At 43.8% G+C, this 12,274-nt stretch overlaps 1 protein-coding gene across 1 annotated transcript; it reads left to right on the forward strand.

Moving 5' to 3' along the window:
* The first annotated feature begins 7,157 nt into the window (after window positions 1-7,157).
* On the forward strand, window positions 7,158-7,951 carry LOC107279742 (uncharacterized). Its single transcript, XM_066306049.1, has 3 exons — window positions 7,158-7,253; window positions 7,326-7,430; window positions 7,503-7,951. The coding sequence occupies exons 2-3, from the start codon at window positions 7,340-7,342 to the stop codon at window positions 7,949-7,951; spliced, it is 540 nt and encodes a 179-aa protein (XP_066162146.1). The 5' UTR covers window positions 7,158-7,253; window positions 7,326-7,339.
* Window positions 7,952-12,274: the final 4,323 nt, after the last annotated feature.

Genomic DNA, 12,274 nt, shown 5'->3' on the forward strand with positions numbered 1-12,274 from the left:
TCGGTGACATTGGCTGGACAGGTCGCTCAAGCTTGCGACTTGAAAAAAAAGGGGAGAATGGGAGATCATATAGCTAGGCCCACGGGGTTTACAAAACCGCAGGTAACCGTGCTTACCGTGGGGGTACGGTGAAAAGAAAACCACGGTAATCTTCTTAAATTCAAATAAATTTTAAAAATAATTTAAAATTTTGATAAGTTTTACATGATTTTGTATGATTTCTTACGGTTACTACGCGGTAACCGTACTTATTGCCGGACACGGTAACCCCGGTCCCGACAGTTTGAGAAACCCTGGACCCAGCACGTCCTGGTTCTAAACCCTAGGGCAGGCAAGAATTAATGGTTTTGGCCAGCGGCTAGCTGCTGTCACCTATACCTAATTTCCTATCTACCTTGAACCCGGAACAGCAAAGGAAAGACATAACAAAAAGAAGTTCACAAATTTTTGTATATAAATTCTCACTTTATGCCTTCTAAATGTACCAGTCTAGTATCTAATTCAGTAATAGCTTATTATATTTTGAAACAGAGGAAACGCTCAACCTAATCTATTGTTACTAGATGGACATTAATTTATAAATTGTTACTAGATGGACATTAATTCTCTTTTCAAATATATCGCTGCAAAAGCCTTTATCGTGATTCACAAATTAGTACCTGTGTCGAATGATATATATAGACAGGGTCGGGTGATTCGTTACCGTGCTGGCATCGTAAGTGTAACAGTACGTGTTTGTGACTGGCCTGCCGGTGATGGGTCAAACAATGAAAACTCGTGTATCTCTATCGACGGCCGTGTCCCCCCCTCCCTCCTCCCCCCCGCCCCCCTCTGCACTCTCCAACTTAATTAACTTCCTCAGAGCAAGGCCAATAATATAGCCAACTATTGACTCCAAAATATCTATAGCCAATCTAATAGTTCATTCATACAATAGTTAACTATAAAAATATACTACACCATTAATACCCGGTCCCACCTCTTATACACACATAACATCTTAGAATCCGTGTTGCAGCCGGCTACAAATCTGTAGCCCGCTTTTTTCTCTCTCTTCTTTTTTCTTCTCGATATATGGTTATAGCTGGCTTATAGCCTGCTATTGTACCTGCTCTCAGCAAGTATAATAGGGGGCTGAAGAGCCGGCGATAACAAATCCAAAGGCTGAGTTGGTCAAAAAGCTAATGATAGAGAGAGGATCGGCAGGCGACTAATTAAGCGCTAGCATCACACTCTCCAAAAAATGTGGGACCCGTTGCATGCTTTCTACTCCCTCCGTTCCAAAAAGAACCAATTCCTGGTTATGAATCTCATAGCCAGGAACTGGTTCTTTTTTAGACGGAGGGAGTACACCATATAGAATAAAGATGTGACGTAGAATGAGAGAAAAGATAGAATAAATAAATAATAGACTATTGCAACTAAAGAAAGATGGATAGACTACTTGTTGTATGTATTAATTTTTTACCATGGCTATAGCAGATGTGGCAATTACTGGATTAAGCAGCGAGCGCTTCTGTTAGCCTTGCTCTCAACAAGCGGTGGCTAATTAATTAACTTACGCCAACGACACGCATGCACACACGCGCGTAGGATAGGACGTACACACGAGCAGTTGGTCGGCCCTCGGCCGGCTGCTCGGGCGCGTGGGAATTACGCGGCTCACGGGGAAAATCGCCGACGGCCGGCGGCGACGCCAGCGAGACGGCTGGTGCTGCGTCGCACGTCAAAATTAACATCGTCCGGCTGCTACCGATCATTCGCTCCAAGCCACCAACTGACCAACAATCGCTTTTGCCACGCACTCGTAAATCCTAAGCTAATAACAATACAAAGGTCCTAAAGCTTGATGCTTTGTTGATGGCTGCTTGTCCGGGTAAGCGCTCGCCTCCAGTGACCAGTGATAATTTTCGTAAGAATACTTAATTAATTAGATATCTATGTATCTAATTAAAAAATACATAAGGCATTGGGGATAATTTTCGTTTGTTGTTGTCATCGCATTCTATGTGATTTTTTTCAAGCGAAACGGGCTAAACTTTAGGGTTTACTTGTTTAGGATAGATTTTAATTCCGAGCATAATACGATGTGGGTTTGCTCCGATTCTTAGAAAAATGAAAAGAGCAGATAAGGATAAAAAACCCCTTGATCAATTTTGAAATACCTCCAAGGGTGCAGCCGAATTTCACGGAGGGGCTTCAGGCAGCATTGAACAGCGAAAGAAGAAAATGAACTAAAAATAGTCTAGATAAAAAGGAGGATTTTTATTTAAATAAATGCTGAAATGATGTTTGTATTATAAAAACTAGCATGGTGGCCCACGCAGATTGTGCGGCTATCATCGTTATAATTTTTTCCCATACAATATCATATATATTTTTACATTTTATTATTGAAATAGATTGAAATAAAAACATAATTTTAAATTATGTACTAACTTGATAAAACTAACCAATACGCAATATTCATACTGTAATGCATGTGCATGAAAGTAATTATTTTTTATTTTAATTATTTCTAAATTGTATTTATATATAATTTATACTCCTTTTTTAATATTTCTTATTTGTTAATTTCATATTTCTGTTATTTTTAAATTGTATTCCTATATGAACAATAGATTGTTCTTCCAATATTTCTTATTTTTAATTATGAGTTTATGTTATTTATAAATTGTATTCCTATATGGACTCAAGATTCTTCGTCCAATATTTTATTTTTTTATTTCAAATTATAGTTATTTCTAAATTATATCCCTATTTGGACCCTAGACTCTTTTTCAATCTTCTTTTTTTAATTTTTTTATGAATTTCAGCTATTTCTAAATATATTTTTATATGGACTCTAAACGTTACTTTTAATTTTTCTTATTTTTCAAATTCGTCTTTCAATTAGCTCTAAATTCATATATAGACTCTAGACTCTTCTTCCAATATTCCTTATTTTTAATTTTTATTCGGAATTTTAATTAGTTCAATATAGACTCTAGACTTTTCTTTTAATATGTCTTAATTTTTAATTTCGAATTGATTAATATGAGAATTTGTAGGTCGTGAGAGTGATTGTGGAGCCTTTTTTTCTTATTACTTTAATAAATCAATAGACATATTTCTATCTTTTATTTTTTTTAATTAATGTTTGTTTTCCTAGATAATTTGAACGAACATGGAGGTTCCTTTTATTACCAATCTAATATGTTAATTTGCTACACACAAATTTATTTGTTAGACGATCCTTTGCTATAAGATTCCGACATTCTCGGGTGCCAATTTGTTAATGAAGTGGATTCTGGCGGCAAAACTTCTGTCTTGCTAATTTGGTGGCAAAGCTGATTGTGGCTAAAAGATGTATGGCTGGATATTTGTGCTTTGTGTTTTGCTTTCATTGCTAAGAGTATCGATCTATTTATTACTATATGAATCGTGTATAATTCAGAAGCGTATAAACTAATACCAACATGGATGCTAATTCCATGTATGAATCTAATTACGATTGGTTTGTTAACTGTTGTCCGTTTCCTACACTATAACCATACATGAGTATTGTCGAAACTAGATTTCGGCAATAATAAAAGGGGGTGGCTATCAAGCTGGAAAAGTGTATGGGTTTGGAGACAAAGGATTTATACAGGTTCAGGCCTTCTTATAAAAGAAGTAATACCCTACTCCTGTCCGGGGATGAATCCGCCGAGTGTATTATTGATTGTATGATTTAGAGAAAATCAACATCTGCCCCTAAAGGCACCCGGACCCCCCTTATATATAGGAAGGAGTCCGGATTACAAAAGATAATCTATGTCCCTAACTGAATACAGTCGTGACCGACTAAGTCTCAAGGTGTTTCCTTGATATACAAGTTAGGAAACAAACCCAGGATACACATAAGATATTCTATCTATACTCGGTATCCTATATTCAATCCAAATATCATCGCCGTATAGATATGGGATATCCATAATCTCCACAGTAGCCCCCGAGACCTTTGCAGTCAATCGTCGTAGCCTTCTCAAAAATAATAATCCGAGTGCTTCAAACTTTTCGTGCCAAGGCCTGCCGAGTAGCGAAGACAAAGACTGTAAAGGGCGAAAAGATAAAAATATGGTGCATCGAATAGATGCACCTAATTAGGTGTAGCCCCCAACTATGTGATTAGTTAACGAACTAAACATATAGTTGAGAGACCAAATAATAGCACGATCGTGCATCATATGACAAAAGCACACACAGCGCCTAAATAGGCATGCTAGCCGACCGCTTTTTAGCCATAATGAAAAGAGTCCGAGTAGTTTACACTCTAAAAAGGTTCACGAATGAACACACTGGACAGGCATCCGAATTTAAAACTCTAAAGATTACCCACCAAGTATTATAAAAATTATGGTAATGAATAAGTCTAATAGCCTAGGCTATGACTATTTACCATAATGAAAATAGGTATATAACATACCAAGGAAGTGACTATGATAAAAACAAGTCATTCCAAATTAACCCAGACAGCTTTTGTAGCCTAATAAAACTAACAAAAAGCAGTATAACACCTTTCTGTCGGGCACCTTTTAATTTGCATTGCAATAATTCCAAAGAATTATATGACCGCATAAAAAGGATTTTATCAGCATTGGGCAACACTATTGTGCGCATAATATTGCCAAAGCAAAATATGCCTAAGTCCCTAAGGAACACAATGGGCCACGCTGTTAAAAGTATTGGGCCGAAGTACTGTTCAGGCCTAGGCCCATTCGCACCTCCGATACCCTTAACAAGAAATCCCGAGATCCAAGCGACGCTTCGTCTTCCCCGCCGGAACTCTCGCCATTTTCCCCACTCCTTGCTACAGTGCAGAACTGCGCCGGCGAACTAGGGTTCACCACTCCACTCAAATCCACCTTCGAAAAATGCATCAAAATCCTTCCCGTGATCCACCGCCTTAATCCCTCATTTCTCCCTAGCCATCCCTCGAATCAAATCAGCGCATTCGGATAGAATCGATGGCGGAAGAGAAGGAAAGCTTCGAAGGCCAATGGGCGCCGTCCGACGTAACGGAAGAGAACCTGAAGGAGATGGTGGCGCACGGCGTTCTCCCAGCCAAGGAGATCATCGGATGGCGGCCAGCGTGCGGTGAGGCTTTTCCGACCCCTGATACACATGAGATCGTAGTCTTCTCGCATTTCTTCTATGGCGGCTTCGCTCTTCCGACCTCGAGATTTTTCCGCGGGATATTAAGCTTCTATGGAATCAGCTTGCATCACCTAAACCCGAATTCTATAGTCCACATTGCCAATTTCATCCATGTCTGTGAAGCCTTCTTAGGAATTAAACCTCACTTCGCCCTGTTCCGCCGAATCTTCTTTCTCAAACCCCAACCAAACAAGAGTAAGCCATGTGTAGTCGGAGGGGCCGGATTTCAGCTGAGGGGAACTCTGAGCCAGAAATACTTCTCAATGCCCTTCAAGACTTCAAACAAAGGATGGCATGCGAACTGGTTTTATGTTCAGAATCTTGAGCCTGCTCTTCCCGAATACTCTTGTCTTCCCCCGGTGTACCAAGACACTTGGAACTCTCTTCCAATCGGAGATGAAGCTGCCCAAGCCTTGGAATTGTTGGATCGCATGTTAAAACTCAAAGAACAAGGCTTGCAAGGAGAGCAGATCACTCGGCACTTCATCAAATGCCGACTGGCGCCAATTAAAGAAAGATCCCGTACAGCTTTTGAGTTTGACGGCAAACATGATCCTAATCGCGAAGAACCAGACTCTCTGGATTTCAAAATCATGAAGGAGAGAATGTATAAAATCTTCTCAAATGCCATTGTCGTCAGCTACTCACACCAGCTGCCAGTTGTGCCGTATAATGCATTCAATCCGCCTCCGCAGGTATGTATCTGAAATCTTCAACTTATGACCAAAATAGTATCTTGTCTTCATGTTGAGTTAACTAACCATGGAGGCATCTCATTCAGGAATACGTATTGATGAAATCTGATCCCCCAATTGCTCAGCGCCGATCTCCTCGCCAGCACACCATTCAGGGAAGCGGAGGGCCGACAAACAGGTCAGACCCACAACCTCAAACCTCCAAACCAGCTGGTCAGACAGGTCCTCGTAAGAGAAAGCTGGTGCTTAATGACGACGAGGGCGATGACAGCAACAAATCTGGGGACAAGGGCACGCCCAACAAACTCCCAAAGCATACCATGCCCAGGAAAAAACTGGCTGGCCGTCAAATGCCAAAGATTAGAACATCTTCCAGGTATAAACTTCTCGGTACCGTCTCCCTTTGATATGCTTCTCTCATAGAAATTATACTGAATATCGAAAGGACACTTTGCAGGAAACCGTCCGACATAGATCCAACTGGAAAAGATCCTGATCCGGCTGTGACAGAGCCAAATTTATCCAAAGACGCTGAGCCGTCTGCCGAAAACCAACCGACTGCCGAAAGCCGGCCGACTGCCGAAAGCCAGCCGACTGGCGCCCATGCTTCGGATGATAGAGCCGATCCGAGTGACCAGCCGCCAACTGGAGACCAGTCGGGAACAGCTGAAACTGCAACAACACAAGAGCCCCCGACTGGAAACCAGTCGGATGTAGGTCCCGATGAAGAAATCCCTGAAGTTGAAGCGCAAACGACAACTTCCCAAGGACCAGAGGCTGGTAAAGACTCAATGATTGGGTCTCTAAATACAGAACAAGGACCACCTCATGTTCAGCCAGGAACATCCTCAGGTAACACATCTTCTCAAGTGATGCCGATTTAAATAACTTCAGCTTACTCGTCCAATGTCTTGGAAATACATCAGGAACACTAGGCGATGACGAAGAAGCAATTCCTCGCATAAAGGCGGCTAATGACTCCCGTCCTCCTATCTTGCTCAAATGGTGGGACGAGAACTCGCAAGTTGCCGGCATCGTTATAAATCGTCAAAAAGAAAATGAGGAAGTATGCCAGCTGAAGAAAGTACTTGGAGAAGCCACTCGCATTGTGAATGTAAATCTTCCGGGTGACTGCCTTTAATAACTTTGTTCTCTCTTTTAGCAGAACTGAATCATGATCCATCATGCAGAGAATCCATCTTCGCAATGAGGCCAAGACTACAACTTTGGAAAAGCTGGTTCCTCATTTGGGAGCTCTTGAAGCAGTTAGGGACCAGCTGCATGAGGCCAAGGAGTATGCTAAAAAGACAGAGAAGGAGTTAAGGGACCGAATTGCCCAGCTCCAGGATTCAAACTTCGAGCTAAGTGGTTCATCAAAAGGTAACCTTCCAGATCTATTCCATTGATTTATGCTGTCATAACTGTATCCTCAAATATTTGGATTTCAAACAGCACAAGCTACCAGGATGGCACAAATGGAGAAACAGATTGAAGCCTTGAAAAGAGACAAAGTAGAACTAGCTGTGCAAAGGGACTCAGCCTTGAAGGAGGTTGAAGGTACTGCCAGCTGACAATTTGAACTTTCCTCTCTTTAATGCAGCAAATTCTTATTATAAATGTGTTTTGTAGACCGTAAAATCAAATCTCAAGCTCAGTTTGATGTCCTGGTTGGTAAGATCAAGAAGCTTGAAGGAGCAAGAGACGAAGTCGCCAATGTCGCTACACCACTTGTCCAAGCTATGTTCCTTAATGACAGTGGTCCGAGTGCACTTGACGCAACCGAAATCTTTGACAAGCTGAGAGTAGCACCGGATGTATACTTCAAGAATATCAAGAAAGCTGGAAGTATGGGAGCTAGTATGGCATTGGCGATGACCAAATCCTTGTACCCGAGGATTGAAATTGACGCCATTGATGGCTTTGCAGACGGGACAAGCGAAGAAGCTGCTCTTGATCTTATCAGTAATGCTCAAAATGCAGCTGACAAGATTGCAAGTGATGTTGTAGAGCAATTCCGCAACAACGACCTTCAGCCGAGCAATAATAACTCTGATGATGAAAAGACTGATTCTGACTGAGTGTAAATGTAGCAAATGGAGGCTTAATTTGTACAATGCTGGTGTATTTATGCTGTGCTTGATAGTTCTAACCAAGTCTTTGATTTCTTAAAAGCTTTTATCAAGCTTTGTTGAGCCTAAAACCCAAAGAAGCTATTAAAAACTTTCAGTCCTCGCAGACTAAGTAGAAAAAATCAAACAAGGTAATGATAGACCAAGTAAGCAAATTAAATTGATAAAAAATCACACTCCATTATTATGATGATAGCCCCCGACTGACAACGGCAAGAAGAAAACTTGATGTTGACAGTCAAGATAGGGAAGTGCAATGATAAACTTAAGCGTAGAAACGACGAAGATGTTCAATGTTCCAAGAGTTGTCGACAAGAGTACCGTCTTCGCGCTTGAGTCGATAAGAACCTGGCCGGGTGACTTCAAAGATAATAAATGTCCCTTCCCATAGAGGAGATAACTTGTGCCGATCTCGTGTAGTTTGAATTTTCCTCAAAACCAGGTCACCGACTAAAAAGGCACGAGACCGAACATTGCGATTATGATAGCGCCGCAACCCTTGTAAATATCGAGCCGACCGAATCAAAGCTGCTTCGCGGGCTTCTTCCAATTGGTGCAAGTCATCTACTCGGTCTTCCTCGTAGCGTTCTTCACGAAAATTACGAAAGCGCAAAGACTCAAATTCGACTTCACTCGGCAACATTGCTTCTGCCCCATAGACAAGGAAAAAAGGTGACTGGCCTGTGGCCCGACTGGGTGTAGTTCGCAAAGACCAAAGTACCGATGGCAGTTGTTGCACCCATTTGCCGGCATAGGGTTTTAGCCGGTCAAAGACACGCGCTTTAATCCCTTGAAGTATCATGCCATTAGCTCGCTCCACCTGTCCATTGCTCATGGGGTGTGCCACTGAGGCGTAGCAAATCTTAATTCCGAAGTCCTCACAAAAGTCTTTAAAAACTCCGCCAGTGAATTGTGTGCCATTATCAGTGATTATCCGATTGGGCACTCCAAATCTATGCACAATGTTGATGAAGAAGTCTCGAGCATTATCTGCTGTGATTGTGACAACCGGTTTGGCCTCAATCCACTTGGAGAATTTGTCAATGGCCACAAAGAGATGCGTGTAACAGCCAACTGCCTTTTTAAACGGGCCAACCATGTCGAGCCCCCAAACCGCAAACGGCCAAGACAGCGGGATAGTTTGCAACTCTTGAGCTGGTAGATGAATTTGTCTGGCGAAAAATTGGCAACCTTCACATGTGCGCACAATTTTGTCGGCGTCGGACACTGCAGTAGGCCAGAAAAAACCCTGCCGGTAAGCTTTGCCGACAATGGTGCGTGCAGCAGCATGGTTTCCGCATATCCCAGAATGTATGTCTTTCAGCAATTGTCTCCCTTCCTCTAAAGATACGCAGCGTTGCAGAATTCCTGAAGGGCTTTTCTTGTATAACTCAGATTCATGCATAACATAAAGTTTGCTCCGCCTTGAAATCCGCTCGGCTTCATTTTTATCTTGAGGGAGCTCTTGAGAAGTTAAAAATCGTATGAAGGGCTCTCGCCAGTCGGCTTCAACCATAGCTACGTCATGAGTGTCCGCATCTTGAGTAGTATCTTTATGAGGTACGGTCGGTGTATAAAGGTGTTCGACGAAAACATCTGAGGGCGCCGCCTCGCGCTTGGATCCAAAATTGGCAAGTCTGTCGGCGGCTTCATTGTTGTGTCGAAGAACGTGACTGAGCTCGAGTCCTTCGAACTTGTCTTCCAATTTGCGCACCTCTTGTCGATATGCCATCATATTGTCGTCAATACAGGACCACTCTTTCATAACTTGATTGACAACCAACTGTGAATCGCCTCGAACAATCAGACGCTTTATCCCTAAGGAAATTGCAATCCGTAGTCCATGAAGGAGGGCCTCATACTCGGCAACGTTGTGGGACGCCGAAAAATGTATCCAAAGCACATAGCTCAATCTTTCTCCAGTTGGGGAAATCAAAACCACTCCTGCTCCAGTGCCCGAAAGTCGTTTGGATCCGTCAAAATGCATGGTCCAGTGCTCCATGTTCTTCGCGGGGGTATCCTCCTGGCACTCGGTCCATTCGGCGACAAAATCAGCTAACGCTTGGGACTTGATTGAAATTCGGGGCTTAAATGATATGTCCAAAGACATCAACTCCAAAGCCCACTTAGCAATACGTCCGTTTGCTTCGCGGTTGTGCAGTATATCACCGAGTGGAAATGATGTGACCACCGTTACCGAGTGACCTTGAAAGTAGTGAGATAGCTTCCTGGTAGTAATTAGAATACCATATAACAGCTTCTGAACCTGAGGGTACCTCGTTTTGGAATCGGCTAGGACCTCGCTGACAAAATAAATCGGTCGCTGGACTTTTTGGACATGGCCTTCTTCCTCGCGCTCAACGACCAAGACTGTGCTCACAACCTGGGAGGTAGCTGATACGTACAGCAACAACGGCTCCTGCGGGTGTGGTGAGGCTAAGACTGGTGGCTCGGTGAGAAGTTTCTTGAAATCTTCGAAGGCCTTCTGTGCTTCGGGTCCCCACTGGAAGTTATCTGTTTTCTTCAGCAGCTTAAAGAAGGGCATCCCCCGCTCGCCAAGTCTTGAAACAAATCGGCTGAGCGCCGCCATGCATCCAGTCAGCTTCTGAACATCTTTCTGGGTACTTGGCGGTTTCATGTTGAGGATAGCAGTAACTTTCTCCGGGTTGGCTTGGATGCCCCTATGAGACACCATAAAGCCAAGCAGCTTCCCTGACGGTACTCCGAAGGTGCACTTTTCAGGGTTCAATTTCATCCTGAAAGCACGGATGCTCACGAAGGTTTCTTCTAGATCCGAGATCAAATCATCCTTTTGCTTGGTCTTGACGACTACATCATCCACATAGGCTTCAACGTTGCGGCCGATCTGCGTTGAGAAGCATCTTTGGATCATACGTTGATAAGTTGCTCCTGCGTTTTTTAGTCCGAACGGCATGGTGACATAGCAATAAGCTCCAAAGGGCGTGATGAATGAAGTCTTCAAGCAGTCGGATTCCTTCAGTCGGATCTGATGATACCCCGAGTAGCAATCCAGAAAACTGAGAAGCTCACAGCCGGCGGTTGAGTCAACTACCTGGTCAATGCGAGGCAACCCAAAAGGATCTTTGGGACAAGACTTGTTGAGGTCGGTATAATCAACACACATGCGCCATTGCCCTGTTTTCTTCCGAACTAGAACTGGGTTTGCCAGCCAGTCGGGATGAAGGACTTCTTTGATGAAGCCTGCTGCTAACAGCTTGGTTAATTCCTCCTTGATCGCGTCCTTCCTGTCTTGTGCGAATCGGCGGAGTCGTTGTTTGATAGGCTTGGCATCTTCTTTGACGTGTAAGGAGTGCTCAATCACCTCTCTAGGAATACCGGGCATATCAGATGGTTTCCACGCAAAGATATCTTTATTGTTCTGAAGAAAGGTGATGAGCGCGCTTTCCTATTTACAATCTAACTCGGCGCCTATTACAGCAGTTTTAGTAGGATCAGAGGGATCTAGGGGAATCTTCTTAGTCTTGGCTTCGCTTTCCCCACTCTTTGAAATCTTGGTAGCGGGCACTTCTCCTTCGCTCGCCGTGGCTGCAGCCAGTCGGATATCCTCTCGGGCGGACGCCATCTCGCGGGTTTGAGCCATGTCGCAACTCTCCTTGTCGCATGTGACGGCTTGCTTGATGTCACTCCGTAGGGATAGGACTCCTCGGGGACCAGGCATCTTCATCATCATGTAAGTGTAGTGTGGGACGGCCATGAACTTGGCTAACGCCGGGCGTCCAAGTATGGCATGGTATGCTGTCTCGAAATCGGCGACTTCGAAGCTGATGTTCTCTGTGCGAAAGTTTTCCCGAGTACCAAAAGTGACCGGGAGGGTGATCTGGCCGAGTGGAGTTGCGGATAGTCCTGGAATTACTCCGTGAAAAGGCGCATTGCTTGGTTTTAGCTCGGAGCGAGGAATCTGCATATCATCCAAGGTCTTGGCGAAGAGGATATTGAGTGCACTGCCACCGTCGATGAGGGTTCTGCGAAGCTTGACATTACGGACCACTGGGTCTAGTACCAGGGGGTACCGCCCCGGGTGGACCACTCGGTCAGGATGATCCGAGCGGTCAAACTTGATTGCAATCTCTGACCATCGAAGATATTGGGGCGTGTCGGGCTGAACAGCATTGATCTCCCGTTCAGTCAACTTTTGCTTCCGTTTAGACTCATAAGCCAAGGGGCCGCCGAAGATATGGTTGAGCTCCTTGCGGTGGTCTTGAAATCCTGCCGGGGCGTCGCCGTCGTCCT

This window comes from Oryza sativa, chromosome 12, assembly GCF_034140825.1.
Source record: "Oryza sativa Japonica Group chromosome 12, ASM3414082v1".
NCBI lineage: Eukaryota > Viridiplantae > Streptophyta > Magnoliopsida > Poales > Poaceae > Oryza > Oryza sativa.

Excerpts from the sequence above, each read along its gene's own strand:
- LOC107279742 (XM_066306049.1), top strand. The coding sequence starts at position 7,340 with ATGGCACAAATGGAGAAACAGATTGAAGCCTTGAAAAGAGACAAAGTA. Across the intron at positions 7,431-7,502 it reads AGCCTTGAAGGAGGTTGAAG|ACCGTAAAATCAAATCTCAA; the intron begins GTACTGCCAGCT and ends TGTGTTTTGTAG.